This window comes from Mixophyes fleayi (genome assembly GCF_038048845.1).
Source record: "Mixophyes fleayi isolate aMixFle1 chromosome 2 unlocalized genomic scaffold, aMixFle1.hap1 SUPER_2_unloc_7, whole genome shotgun sequence".
NCBI classification, from domain to species: Eukaryota; Metazoa; Chordata; class Amphibia; order Anura; family Limnodynastidae; genus Mixophyes; species Mixophyes fleayi.
This window is the reverse complement of record NW_027445884.1, coordinates 311,192-327,277: the sequence shown is the minus strand read 5'-3', so window position 1 is coordinate 327,277 and position 16,086 is coordinate 311,192. Positions and strand designations below refer to the sequence as shown.

Sequence of the window (16,086 nt, the reverse complement as noted above, 5' to 3'; positions counted from 1 at the left end):
CTTCCTGGTCCTCATTCCGTGCCTAGCTATGGGTTAAAAAAAAATAAAAAATTACTTAGTTGAAAGATGAAAGTTGATTCAAAGTCCAAAATACTAATACTTTAAGTCAACCTCCTTCATTCATTTAAAGTTTACCTTTGTGTCTTAATGTGTGCGTGAGAGAAGGGGGATATCAGGACTTTATTGCATGTCACTTGTGTGTTTGAGACATGTAATAGAAATTTTCAAAGTGCACATAGAAATGTGTTTTTCTCTAAAGTGCTACAGAAATGCAAAATACGTCATGTTAAAAACTAGCACAAGACCTTATCTCTGTCACCTCTAAGGGGGTGGAATAATCAGATATTTTTGCTTGGGGAAAAAGGCTGTGTTCCCTCCTACAAAACAATGCACATTCTCCTCCACTTTATTATGTTCTTTAAATGATTTTGTACTGCAGAACAAAATCTTGTCTTTGCATGTTGGTTCCAGCTATAAAACTGAATGAAATTCATGGATAGAACGTGATGCATAAAAACACATCCCCGCTCTTTGCTACGTATAATAGATGTCATCATGTTATTTGTGCTTGGATTTGTCTCCTACAGTAGCCAACAGGTCTATCTGTCCTCCTATGGGCACATTGGTATCATCTACTGGATCCAGTGTTTTTGTTTCCCATGTCAGTCTCCCTGTAGAGGACAAGCTCTTTTGTCGGAGCTTCAATGTGCGTGTACAGGAACATTTATGTGATGTATGTTAATATGTATTGGGATTTTTTTTTTCCCCCGGTGAAATTGCAAAAGCAAGATTACTATCTAGATTTGTGTGAGTAAGATGAATAGAGGGCATAGCGACACCTGTATTGTTAGATTCATTATACTGCCATGTGAATCGGCAGCACGTAGAGTACTGTGCAGACAAAGACTCTTTGTTTCGGATGGGGGTTGTTGCAAAAAAAAAAAAAAAAAGTAATACAGAATACAAGTTCAGCCCTGTTTACATCTTTTACAAAGTCATTTTCATAGTTGATCATAATACCTTTACAAAACTGGAATAGCAGTACTGTTGGTTTTATCTGTTCTATTTATGTTGAGTGCAGGGCAGCATTGTGTGTTCTGCAGTGTGTGCTGAAAGTGAAATAGACAAAGCATCTGCATTTTTCCCCTTTATTTTGCGAATTGTATACTAGGGCCGTTCAGTTCCACATTTTTACAGGTTACCATAAAATCAGGCCAACTTTACAGCTTGATAGCTCCCCTCAGTCTCAATACAGAGACACATTTTAAATAAAGTATATTGAGCACAGTTCTTATTAAAGACCCTTTTATTCCAGGTTCTCAACATGGCTAAAGTTATTTTACAGGTTCTGCTAAGATAAACATTCTTGACTTTACTCTTCCATTTATTTGGTGGCCTGGAACTTTTTTAATATGCGTTTTCTTTGCTGTAAAGAAACAGATTTATACTATTTCTTTCTCTGTGAAAGCCATTCAATGGCCCTTTCTCAAAAAAGTGTTACTTAAGGTTTGCAACCAATGCATTTGTAATCAAGTACCTACTGAATGCTTAAAATTGAAAGTATGTATTTAGTTTGTACTTAGTATTTCAATTGCATCTGCAGATTTAAAATCCTCACTTAGAGGCATAAAATAAGTACATGAAAAAAGTACAATTTAAACTCTTAAGGACCTGATTCATCTTTGAAAGTAAATCCCGCTGCGTGTGAAATTGCTCTGCGTATGCTTGGAAATGGACCATACGCCAGTGATTGCAATTGCACCCAATCCATGCTCAAACACAAATGATACTTCGTACTGCCGACAACTTGAAGGGCTGCACAAGGGAGTGAAAGGGTGGACGCATCTATCTAAAGTAAGAGCGTGCTCCAATTCAAGCTCTGGGCATCTCTTAGGTACGTGGTTTTCATTAACATCAGCACAGGACAGGTCTAAGTGCCGACTGATAGTTATGACTGTCACATGCATGCCACAACATGTATTTACAAGTAAGAGAAACTTAAATATGCATTTTATGTACAGTGCGCATTAAGAACATCCTGTTTTATGTATTTCATGTAAAAATAATATATATTTTTACTAATGATTATAGTATTAATAATTAAATACATTTTCTAAAAACATTTTTTTGGATGCGTTCCGATGGCACTTTATATTGCACATATGCTTTGCGCGTATCCTGCAGTTTGTTCTGTCTGTCTGCATACAGCAAGTAACGTATAGCCAGAGCATACTTATACTCATATTCTTGAAATTTGCTTCTATTTGAATACCGGTGTGTGCCTGTGCAAGTTTCATCCGGTTTTTTAAATGCAAGTTGCGTGCACATTGTGTTTGAAGATGAATCCGGCCCTTAGTGTATAATTTTCAGATGTGTTTGTGTGCTTGCCTATATGCTGTACAATTTTGCTTTGGATAAATAAATAACACAGCCTCTTTACTTTTAGTTGATTGAATGTGATGGTACTGAACTTGGATCCGCCAATCTGTCAAAAGATGTATGTAATACAGTAATGTTTCACACATCTTTTCTGTGCCCACCGTACAACTTCAGAAGGCAGCCAGTGTTTTACCCTCTCTTTATTCCTGGACTTTGCAGACAGTGTAAATGCTTGTTACACTACAGCTGATATCTGCAGTAGTGTGATACAATTCCAGCTTGTATACTCTCTGCAGTGTACAGGGATAAAGAAAATGACAGCATAGATGTTTGGGTGCCTGGGCAATTATAGGCTGGCCGCAGAAAGCACCTGTGAGACACTACCCATCGAAACCAACCAGTTTCTTTTTGCTAGTAGCTACAGTTTCCCTGCTTTCTGCTGGGTTATTTCTGATTGTCAATGCAGAAATGATTGTCTTGAATAATTGATTGAACAGGTTATAAACAATTACAGCATGATTACATTAGTTGATTCTCAGGGTGATTTTTCATGGGGGTTTTCAGGCTTCACAATCCGACAACCGTTTACAGAAATGCTCAACAGCCTATTGAACGTCAGGTTTTATAGGGAATTATTAATAAAGAGATTCAACCCCTTTCAAATTAGTAATTCACCATTGGTCCTTGTGTGTTTAAAGATTGCTGTATTCTCTTCCCTATGCAACAGGCAAAATACAACTTTTAATTGAAAGAAAAAAAGTATACTGTTTAAAGCAATTTACTTCACAATGAACTTGATATACAGCCCCCCCCCCCCACCCCCACTTCCTGACGGAGACCCAGGGGCTGGCTGCTGCATACAGTTGTTTTTCGCAGGGCTCTGCTGGTTCTATAATACAGAACCAAGAAATCAATTAAGTTAACCACCTTTGAATGGATATGGCAGGGGAAGTGAGTGGGAGGACCAATCACATGCTACAATCTCTTGACAGAAATGGATGAACCCTGGTAAAAACAGCTGCATGTAGTGGTTGTAATCATGTAATTGAATAAAAACACATTTCAGGCTGTGCCCAAGTGCATGGGAACAGCAGACAGGATTAGAGCCACTAATCGAGGCATAGAGACCAGGAAGGTTTGGAGGCCAGGGATTAAGAGCCCTGGGAGGGGTTGAAGGACACCAGTGCTGATGGCATAGGTAATGAAAGGAATAAGAAACAAAGGGAGAGGGCCCTACTTGCAAGAGACTACAAGTTAGAGGAGAGAAGTAGACAAACAGGGTGAACAGTCTCTGTGCGGGGGCAGTCCAGGTGAGTTACAAGAATAGCTTGTAGGCTTTAATGAAGAAATGAGTTTTGAGAGCCTGTTTGAAATTAGGAGAGCCTGATTGGTTGAGCAAGGGGATTCCAGAGCTGGGTGGCAGCACGAGAGAAGTCATGGAGGCGGGAGTGAGAGTTGGTTATGAGTGGGAAGGAAAGGCGACGGTCATTGATAGAGTGATGTTAAATGCAGTTGGGGGGGAGGTTAAGTATTGGTTGAGGGCCTTTAGATGAGTGTGAGGGGTTTGAACTGACTCTGCAGGGGAAAGGGAGCCAATATAGCAAATGGGAGAGAGGTGAGGCAAATGCAGAGCAATGGGAGAGAAAAATAAGACTAGCAGTGGTATTACTGTTGAATTGAAGTGGGGAGAGGTGGGAGAAAGGAAGTCCAGAGGTGTGGAGGTTTCAGTAGTTGAGATGCGAGATCACAAGAGAGTGGATGAGAGTTTTAGTTGCTTAGATAGATAACATAAAACTATGTATACCCTGTGCATGGCACACTGAAGCAAATAATATATTTCTGAAGCAAATAATATATTTGAGGTTGCAGTCCTTTTTTTAGTGTGTTATTTATGAGACATAGATGGTATTATATGTTGGTACTATATGTAGTGCATTCAACCTTATAAATGTTATGCATTTAAATACATTCCAAACTAGTGTGAGAACTGGTAATTTATGCATATTAATTAATGCATATTAAGGGGCAATTTATGTTATGCAGTAATTTGAGAAGTTTGAATACTTTCCCAAATTATGTGGTTAAAAAACTTGCAAGTAAATATTATCCTATAATAAATAATTTGGGTGGACCATGATCCTCTCTGTGCCAAGTCTGCCTTTACTAGTCTTGGAAATGAATATTCAGCTATGTGAAATAGAGAAAATTATGGATCATTTATAAAATCTTGTATTTGCTGAAATTTATTTACAAAAGAGAAGCTGCAGTCTATTCAGTGAAATCCAAAATTATTTAGTACTTAACAAGTCTTCAAGAGTAAAATTCACATTATATAATTTGCTCTCTACTTTCCTCGTTCAAGTCGGATATTGCACTGAATGTAAGAGACACCGCTGGGTCAGCTGTTTCCTCCTTCACCACTTACAAGAACTCCATTCATAACGTGTCCTTTTTATCCTTTTGAGTGAATAACTAATTATTCGATATAGAAGGCAGGATATTTGGAACTGGCTATTTATTGTGGCAGTACACCGTAATGAAGCCTACCTTTCCTCGCAACTTGAGAGGGGAATGTAACAATTCCAGCAAGAAGGAAACTTTATACGGTTTGACGGGCTGTTTCTTTGGCACATCAGTGAACCTTTTATCCCTGTGACTGACAGCTCTAGAAGGGTCACATTCACCTCCATTCTATCGCTTATTGTAATATTTAATGGTGGACAAGGTTGAGTGGGACTGAGGGTAATCTGAACTTTCTTTTCCACATAGTAAAGGCTAAGAGACAGCTTGATCCCTAGTATTGTGGTGTAACACACGCCATGGTTTAGCATTTATTTATGGAGGATAATATTACTGATTAGAAATTGTTATATTTTGTATTTTCTGCAGCTCCAGAAGACCTACCCACTATATATTGCAAAAAGCAGTAGCTAGTGCACATAAATAGTTTATTTTCACCATAAAAACATTGACATAATGGCAAGCTTCACTGCAGTGTCTCACAGCCAGGTCTGCCATTGTCAGCATTGCTGTATACCTCATTTCATTTGCCCAGTACACTTTATTTTCCGTTTTGCCAGAAGAGAGGCACACAATATCGGTAGGCTCATATGTATATTTTTGTACTCTGCAGAAATGTTTACATTTTATAATTCAAGGCTTACACATTGTGTTGAAAATACTATTAAAACTATGTGGGGAAAAATGGTGTAACATCTCATGGCTAGTGGATGGTTATTGTTAAACAGCCTGGAAGCTTTCACATAAGTTATCATTTTCCTCTTGTTGCCACTATTCACTCAACTATCCAATTTTGTTCTAAATAAAAATGTAAAATAAAAAGTGGTTGAGAGAAAAAAGGAGGAGATTAAGGGGTTGGTCATGGCACAGTTCTATTCAACCAGGGGCATATTCTGACATATGCCAACTGACTAAATGTACACATTAGGAAGCTCACAGTAAAACATTATTACTGCTATTTCTAGAGCCAAACTTCCCTGGATAAGATTTATGTTTTGTTTTTTTTTTTTATGTGTTGTAGGCAAAATGTTCAAAGCATCATTTCCATGCCCTTTGAGATCACAGTCTAATTTTGGTGCCTGGGACACAGGGAAACCAAGTGACTACATGGTCACTGCTGGCTGATGCTGGGAGTCGCATTGGGTTCTCCAGGAAATACATATTTCACACTTCAATGATCTCCTGTTCTCTATTTAAACACCACATATAATTGACATCAGACCTTGTCCATCTTTACTATCTGAATATGGTATAGTAAATGTTAAGCATTTTGATGCTTTTTGTGTAGAATGGGGAATGTCACTTGGATAATATAAAGGCAATGTTTAACACTGCACTCTACTTCTGTTTCTCCCTTCAGCAATGTGAACCTTGCAATCACTGCTTCTGTGCGTGTGCCAAGAACCAGGACAAAACTGATCAATACAACAAAAAGAAGGAAAATGGAGAAAGGCAGAGAGTGCCCAAAATATTTTTTGGTACTCGAACACACAAGCAAATAGCCCAGATTACCAGGGAACTGCGAAGGACAGCGTATTCTGGTGTACGGATGACCATTCTCTCTAGCAGAGATCACACCTGCGTTAACCCTGACGTTCACAGTAACAAGAATGAGAAGTGCAAAGAACTTCTTGATGCAAAGGATGTAAGTTCATTGCTGGAAGTATTTGTATGCAATTAGGTGGAAACGTCTGCATACACCAACATGGTGTATGGGTGGACAACAGTTGAGGGTCAATTATGCACAATTTTAGACTGTTATAAAAGTCCTTGCTCAGTAGTATTATTAAAGCTAGGGTTGGTTACGTGTTGGAAGCCAGTTGGTCAGTGCGTTTTCATGTAGTAAGGATGGGCTAAAAATACATCGATCACTGTGATTTTGATGTGGGCATTGTAGTCATTTCCAAAAGATGGGAGGAAAAGGCTGATTGTAGGAAGTTTATGAATAGATTCCTTGAAAAGTTGGTTCAGTGACTAATGGAGACAAAAAATATTGCTCCTTTATTACTAATTGAGACGAAAAAATTGTTGCTCCTATATGGAAGTACTTTTGGGCATTATGTACTCATCTAAAGGTACTAATACTTATTCACACCTATTAAATGATGGTAACATCATAAATATAGGACAGTAGCATACATTTTTTGAGAATCTGATGTATTTATAACAGAGCAGGTCAAACCAATCTGTTCAGTTTTTATAATGTTTGTATAAAGTCAATATTGTTAAGGAAATTAATCTTAATTACTTTAATGTAAAATTTTATGTATTGTTAAGGAAATTAATCTTAATTACTTTAATGTAAATTACATTTATATGTTTTTTTTCATTTTTAGGGCTAAGTTCCTGTTTTAAAATCCCTTTATTTTTTAATGAAGAATATTGAGATGTATTGCATATCTCGCAACTAACAGATACAAGTGTTGGTACATGTTGTGAAAGAAGTGGCTCTACACTTTTAGCCATTTTCTTCCTGAAGGCAGGATAGATCTAATTACTTTTGTTACACAGGTGTCTGGTAACCTCTTTCATGAAGGCTCTTATGTCGATCCTAATACATTTTACATTTGTAATCTCACCTGTTTAGAAGCTCGTGCCCACCATCAAATAATCATTTCCACCTGGCCGGTATTTTCCACCCTGGCTGTAATGTGCTTTTAATAGCAACCACTTTATACTGAGGATGTATTAGGATGGCAGCCATATTCTAATAATGGACATGTGCACTTCTCTAGAGCTTACTGGCTGCTATAATGCGTAAGACTTGATATAACAAGAAATAAATTGTAGATTATAACAGTCACAGATATACGTACCTTATTTACCTGAAAATTCTTTTCATTCTTCTACTGAATTAGAAAAGACAAGACAAGCAAATTATAATTTATACAAAAATAGAATTATGTGGCTGTCAGAAATGTTCTGTGACAATTATTATATCATGTTATTTTGATATTTTGGGGCTTTGTAAGAAATGTAAATGTCTTCAATAGTATGTAATGTAAAGAACTAGAGTTAGAATTAAAAATAGTCGCCATTCTTCATTAAAAAGATTTGCCAAGCATAGCACAAAGATTCTCATTATAATACTGCTAACATAGGTAAATGTAGTTTTGCAATGTGTTCTCTTGCATTTTATTGTTTGTCTATCAGTCAGAAATTTAATTAAATTTTTTCATCATGGGTTTTCTGCATCTTTCGTGTTATTATCTTGCATTTGCTTTTTCAGATTGCTGCTACTTTTGTCTGGTACGAGTGCAGTGGTAAGCTAGAATAACCTTTGGAACCCAGTACTCCCACTCTGTGTTCAGTACCCAGTGTCTCCTTGGTTTCAATTACCTCCTTAGTATTTGGCTGTGCTACTGCTATTCATTGGTTGCTTGTGTGCCAACCTGTAAAAACCTCATTTAGTTACCCAATTATGTTATTAGTTCAGCTCAACCTGGCTAAAATTAATGTGTTTCCATTCTTTCATTCCTATTATGGCTTTCACTAGTGTTTATTTTCTTTATTTTGCCATTGTGAAATGTGTTCTTTGCTATTGTGAGTAATACTTTGATAGCCGATAAGTGCACGGCAATTTTTAAAAGGTTTTCACATAAATATTCATCAAATATGTTGCTTTTAAGTTGATGATATGTTTATATTTTTCCCTCAAATGTTTATAGCACTATTCTTTAATGATAGTCTGCACACATGCAAATTGTGTGACAAAATGGTATTCCCTTTGGCATAATATAATTTTTATGGTTTGTTTAACTAGGATCGGACATCCTTATTGCGTTCAGCCTTCATCTTATGCTTGTCCAAAATGTCTTCAGTTTGTAATTAGGTGAGCGCTGAACAATATTTAGCCAATCAGATATATAAGACGAGGTATCCCCTAAATTATATAAAGTTATAAGCATAATATAAGTCACAAAGAGTTATGTAACTTATACAGGCAACAGATCATTGAAGTGACTTAAAATATCCATAATTTACAGTAGAGGTACATTCTACCTTAAAATACACACACCTTAATGGACACAGAACTAATGATATCAGAACTCACCATTTATGCAGACATTTTTTTGTGCAGGAATTTATACTGATAATATTTAAAATTAGAATGTTCACAGCAACAGGAGATGAGTATACTGATTAGTGTGCTTAAATGTGTTTCAGATCTGGGTTCCCGACTAAAGCACCTTTCATTGAGCAGTTGTTTTCATAAAGGTTCTTAATATTGTTTGTCTGTATTTTGGACATTTCATATTTGATAGCCCCAGCGGCGGGAGTGCTGCAAACACTTCTTACTAGTTCTGTATTCATTGTATGATGGTGAATTGAGCTTTTGGAGGGTTACATTTTATTTGCCTGTCATGAAATTTGAGGGTATTAAAGGTGATATATAAATTGTCAGTTAATCAGAACAATATATGATGGTCAGATGGTGGCAATGTTGGAGTACCAGAGGGTTAAAGGTATTTATGCATGTTTTAAGGCACAGATGAGAAGAATTTATGACTTGACATTTTCTCATGATTGTGTTTCTTTAGTGCTCAAAGTTAACCAATGTGAATTAAATCAAAAAATTACAGCAATGAAGAGCTATTCATAGAGGTACAGTAATTTCAACCAAACATAATTAGACATCAAGAATATTTGTATGTGGTTGTGCGCTTGTAATTAAGCTGCTAAGCAGCTTGTTGTATTCAGCCTTTATCTTCTGCTCATCTGTAATGTGTCCAGGTTTTAAGAGTAGAATAACCTGTAGATAATCAGATCATCAGAATGCTCACAGCAACTGGAGACCTAGAGGTGCTAACCTTGTAGGAGGCAGTTGGCCTTTCTGCTTGAGTGATTATGTTTGTAAGGACAGGGCTGCATTTGGCAGGGGCAGTGTTATGATGTAAGGAGATAAAGAGTAGTAGAGAAAGCTCAGAGTAGTGGTGGGAGGCTAATGTCAAACTGGTGAAGGAACAGACTGTAGTTAAATGTAGTTTATTAGAAACACAATACACGTATCAACCAATATTTAAGTTTCCCCTTTAATAAAATTAATTTGCCTCTTTTATATTTAGTGGTGGTCAGTTGATACTGCAGTCAGTCTACCCTCTTCGATTATAAAGTTGCACTACCACCTAGGAAAATATTTTCCTGATGTGCCCCCTAGCCGGAACCAGCAGGCTGCTTCATGCAGCCATTTCTCCTATAATAGCCCCAGCAGAAAGCTATTTGGAGGTGGTGTGTATGAGGACCAAGAGTTTTGTATTACAGAACTGGCAGAGCCCCGGGAAAACGGCTGCTAGACTCTTGGGGCACTGGAGGTAGAATAAATATAATTAAAATGATCATATTTCCTAAACTGTTATATCCGCTGCAGGTCTTACCATTATTATTGACTAGATCAGATGCAGCTAGATTGGATGCAGACTTTAGACGATTCATCTGGAATTCCAAAAAAACGCGTATTGGGTTGATCAAATTACAGCAGTCCAAAGATAAAGGGGGGTTGAATTTGCCAAATATCACCAGATATATTCAAACGGCCCAATTAAGACACCTTAGAGACTGGTTGCATAAGACAGATATTTATACTAATACTACCTTGGATCAGAGCTTTATCCCTAATCTTAGCCTATCGGCTTTTATTCACCTACACAAACAAGAACTTCCAATCCAGACTATACATAACCCAATTTTGTATACTATAAGAAAACTTTGGCATAAACTTTGTCTCATGTACCATTTAAGCCCTTACATTTCAATGCATCTTACCTTGTTAAATAACCCGAACTTCCAGAATGGTTCAGCTTCCTTCCCATTTACTGATTGGGCGAAGTTGGGAATTACTAAAATAAGATAATTAATCAATACAAATGCCCATAAACCTATACCTACGCCCAGGTTAGTTCTACTTATCCACAATTGGCTCCTAACCACCTAGCTATATTTCAATGCCAACATTACATCAGTACGGTTCTATGCAAAATCTCTCCCTCTTATTGGGATAACCCCTTGGAGGCTATGCTCTCAAAACCTCCCTTAACTCACCAAGCCATCTCACAACATTATTCCTTGTTACGCACTCAATTTGATTATAATAATTCTAAAACTGGCCTTTCATTATGGCAGGAATGGTTCCCTTATTTGACACCAGAGGTTCTCTTAAAGGCACTGGTCAACTCCATTAAAATATTACCGGCCATGACGTACACAGAAATGTTTCTAAACATCTATCATAGGACATATCTATCTCCATCTCGCCGGTTTCAGATAGGGCTATCAGAGTCCCACTGTTGTCCGAAGTGTGGGTCCCCAAGGGCGGACTTGACACACTGCTTTTGGGAATGTCCTCCAATTAAAAGATTTTGGATCCAGATTTGGAGATTCTCTAATACACACCTGGTAAATTATGCACCTCTGTCTCCGGAATGGTCGATATTTGGAATACTCCCAAGTGGCTGCAAAGTTGGCAAGGGATGTAAGAAGTTTCTATTAGCAATTTCGGCCGCGGCCAGAAAGAGCATACTCCAAGTCTGGGCCCATGATTCCCCTCCGGTGTTTTCCCTTTTTAAAGAAAAACTTTATCATGTTTTTCGAATGGACTTGATAGATTCCTCTTTGCAGAAAGAGAAAGTAGCGTAAAACATTTCTTTGACACATGGGAGAGTTTTATGGCTCTTCTGCCCCACAATATGCAAACACAACTTTGGAACAGTTTCCACATGGCATATGTGGGAAGAATAGACACGAGATGTTGTTTACTTATTGTATTATAAGAGAATTGTGAAAACATGTATTATTGTATAATGCATTTATTTGTATATGTTATATTTTATACCTCAATAATTTTTTTTTAATAATAAATAAATAATAGTATTCCCATGTAATAAATAAACCAATTTCCCTCCGTACAAACAGCCTCAGCAATAAATTAATAGTATTTACATTTCAGAAATATATTTTCCTGCAACCATCACTGCTATTAAATAATTCATTGTCACATTTAATAAAGAGACCTCATCCTCCCCAAACTCACCCTACATTCAATAGCCCCCAAACCACCCCATCTTATTAAATTGCCCCACCATGTCCCACAAACAAAATAGCACCCATTAATTAGCCACCACCTACCTCACACACACTACATTTCCACAAGGCCCCTGTGCCATCACTCACACATTACTATGCCCCTTCATCATCGCCATGCCTTATGATCACACTGCGCCCTCCATGCGGCTTTTCCCCCCTTCACCTGCCCCCCCTTCATCACACTATACTATGCTGCTCCCCCCCCTTTTTCAATCTCACTGCACCATGCTGCTCCCACCCTTCTTCAATTTGCTGCTCCCCCCCTTTTTTAATTTCACTGTTCCATGCTGCCCCCCCCCCTTGTTTTTAATCCCATTATGCCATGCTGCCCCCCCGGTTCTTAATCCCATTGTGCCATGCTCCCCTCCCCTTTTCTAATCCCACAGTGGCATGCTCCCCCCCCCATTTTTTAATCCCAATATGCCATGTTGCCCCCCCTGTTTTTTAATCCCACTGCGCCCCCCCCCATTTTCCTCCCTTTGCTTCCGTTCTGTTCCTTAACTTACCTTTTCCTTTTCTTCTCTCTTCTGTCTTCTTTCTTGGTCCTCTTTGCGCCGCTCCTCATCACTGAATATCGAGCGTGACGTGAGTATGTTTTTTTTCTGTTTGTTTATTTTTTTAACTACCCTGCTCCTCCCACCAACTAACGAGACACCCCCCCCTCCCCCCGCCGTGAACAAAACAAAAAACACAAAAGAAAAAAATATAGTTGAAAAAAAAAAAATACAAAAAAAATTGTCGGCAGCGAGGGCCCGAGTCAGGCCCCCTGGCATGCCCGGGTAATTAGTACCCGCCCCCCTCTCGGCGGCTATGGGTATGTTACCCTATTAATTTGCTTTTAAGTCACTGGATGAGACTGGTCCACACTTGGTACATAGTAACATAGTTGATGAGGTTTAAAAAAGACACCAGTCCATCAAGTTCAACCTTTTTTGGATCTCCTGCGATCCCTCACTTATATTTGAAATTGATTCAGAGTAAGCAACCGCCAATCTGTTTCAATTGTGAAAATCCCCCCAGACCCAATATTGCAGTCCTATTTTTACCCTATATCCACTACTATCCTTCATTTTAATTAACGGTCGTATCCCTGGATACACTTTTCCGCAGAAAAATTATCTAACCATTTCTTAAACATATCTATTGAATCTGCCATCACAACTTTCCCTGGCAATGAATTCCATATCTTGACTGCACTTACTGTAAAGAACCTCTTCCTTTGCTGATTGTGAAATTTCCTCTCCTCCAACCTTAGGGGATGACCGCGTGTCCTGTGTATCGTCCTTGGGGTAAAAAGTTCCCATGAAAGTTCACTGTATTGACCCTTAATGTATTTGTACATAGTAATCATATCTCCTCTTAGACGCCACTTTTCTAAAGTAAATATGCCTAAACTGGCTAACCTTTCCTCAACTTAATGACTCCATACCCTTTATCAATTTTGTCGCCCTTCTCTTAACCCTTTCTAGGTACAAATTGAAGGTGTTATGTATTCTAACAGAGACCCTATATATATATATAAGTGATTTTTTTTTCTGTTTCGTTTTCTCTCAATTGATTTTGCATTATAGTCTCACTCTATTATTTCAGTAATATAAGTTTGACATAGTGCGGCTACTTGCTGAGGCTTAAAATCTAGTAATTATTTTACTGGAGCTCAGCTATACCATTTAATCATATAAATATCAAGTAGGTAGGTGTTATTTTCTAGTTGTCAATTGTTGCATAAGCAGATAAGGGAAGCTTCTTTATACCATTATACATATGATGTTCTTGGGATCATTGATGCTGCTAGTTGTTTGCATGTTATTAATGTACAATATTTTATATCCCTTGTGATCTTAAGATCCTGGAAGAGCATGCAAGCTTAATGACAGGAAATGAAATTTTCATCAGAGGTGTCTGACTTCAAGTAAGGTGAGGGACAGAAAAGAAAGTAAAGCTTGATAATGTGCGATAACAGAATCGACAACTGTTCTGTGAGGTTGTGTTACAGAGATGAGTGAAGAGCTTTTTATTTTTCTTATCGGTCCTCACTTGAATAGGAGTGCAGGTGGTTAGCAGGAACGGAGTAGCTCATTGAATAGCATCAAAAGTGAATGGGAGGAAAGTACAGTACATAGATGAAGGAGAATTTTTCTGTGGTATATGAATTGATTATTTTATATGGATCAGATCACTGCAAAGAAATGTCTATCACACAGTAAACCCCTTTTCACATTTTTTTCACCAACATGAATAAGACATTTTTAAGGGGGCATGCAAACAGGACCACAGGGACTTTAAGCTACCAGTCTCATGAGAGCCTATGCCTTCAATGCCTCTGAAAGCTGCAGCATATGATAGCCCTTCCTAGCTGACTAACACTTTCAGGTTTCTAGTCTCTCGAAGTACATATCAAGACTTGCACTAGCGACCCTGCTCACCAGCCAGACAGAGATTGTTAGCTCAGCACACCTTTATATTAGATTGCTACTGGTAGTCAATACCATGGAGTAAAATGAAGCCCCAATCCAATGGACGGAAATCCATTATATTTTTTGCCTAAGGCTTTGTGAATTCCACTCAAATAGCCACAGTTTCTGAAAAGATTTCTCACATATATCTGAGATACAGTTGCTGATTGGAATTCCATTACACATTCAATAGTGCTCCACAAACCTGAAGGACAAAGCAAGTGTAAGATATTTCTGTGCTCATGTTGAATTTTGGAAAATGCCACATACTGCAAATAAACTGAAAGTGCACATTATTTACTTTGTTTCAGAAAATAAGGTTGGTCATTAAATAAATTCATTCCATTAGCTGTAAACTTCAGTTCCTTTGTCAGGGCCCTAACTATTTCAGTCCTAGTATAAAGGTTTCCCAAAGCCCTTACCAGGTGTCTCATACACCATCAGAGCTGCTTTATGTGCATGCACGATGAAGTCCCAATGTTTTGCTAAAATGGCATGGTGGTGCCAGGTGGCATAAGTATTACTTATGTCATTTGGCACCACCAATGCCAGGTGAAATTAAGTGCTGGGGGGCTCGAACCACGAACTCTGGGTTTCAGCCTCTACACAGTGAGCCAAAGGCTCAGTTGACAACCACTGCACACTTTTCCCTTTAATCTCTGTAGATCTGCATCAGGGAGTGGATTAATTACCCACTGTTAGTAATTAGTTGCCAGTATCTGATGCTTGTTTCAGGCCTATATAAGCATTATCCTGAAAACCAAACATTGCCAATTTATTGAGATATTCTCTCAGAACCTGTGCACCTGACAAATAGATTGTTACCTGTGTTTTGACCGTTGGCTTTGTGCAACTACCCTTGTGGGTATTAATGCATTTGGCTGCGCGAGACTACTCTGTTGGATGTTTTCCCCTCTCTGTCCTTCGCTTCTGTGAACTGAACTCCAAAACCTCTTAATCACTAAAAGAGTGTTCATTTCCTCCTGCTACTGAAATCCACCACTTGAACTCAAAACTAACAAGCTTAAAGTGGTAAATATATGGATAAAAGACAGAATTGACTATTTTATTTTTATTTTTCAATGAATAGTTAATAAATGTATGCATCACAGAGAAACTTATTTCTTTGTATATACTAGTTTATTGAGATGAATTTATATAATTACAGTTTTTATTCACCCTTGTTCAACCTTCTAGTTGTGCTAAATCTACTGCTTCTCTTTTAAGCTGTCTTAAGATCTACAACACTTGAAACAATATCTGTGGTGGAGACGGTGTGACTGGGTACTTCTCCCCAGAACACATCGCAGCTTTCTGTATGTTCGGCTGCGTAGGTACAGACTGGTTAGAGTGCCCATGCTGACCCCTGTCCACTGCCGAAAAATGCCTGCAATGGGCACGTGAGCACCAGAACTGGACCATGGAGTAATAGAAGAAGGTGGCCTGGTCTGATGTTTTTTACATCATTTGGATGTCCGAGTGCGCGTGTGTCGTTTCCCTGGGGAAGAGATGGCACCTGGATGCACAATGGAAAAAAGGCAAGCCTGCAGAGTCAGTGTGCTTCTCTGGGCAATGCAGTGCTGGGAAACCTTGGGTCCTGGAATTCATGTGGATGTTACTTTGACACGTACCACTTACCGTATATACTCGT

General features: G+C 38.3%; 1 protein-coding gene across 1 annotated transcript in view; it reads left to right on the top strand.

Moving 5' to 3' along the window:
* The window catches only part of LOC142109665 (Fanconi anemia group J protein homolog), a 195,754-nt gene that overhangs the window by 34,449 nt on the left and 145,219 nt on the right, over nucleotides 1-16,086 (top strand). Inside the window, exon 7 of the mRNA XM_075193731.1 lies at nucleotides 6,260-6,544. Within this exon, the coding sequence (XP_075049832.1) occupies nucleotides 6,260-6,544 (285 nt within the window). The remainder of the gene's footprint in view (nucleotides 1-6,259; nucleotides 6,545-16,086) is intronic.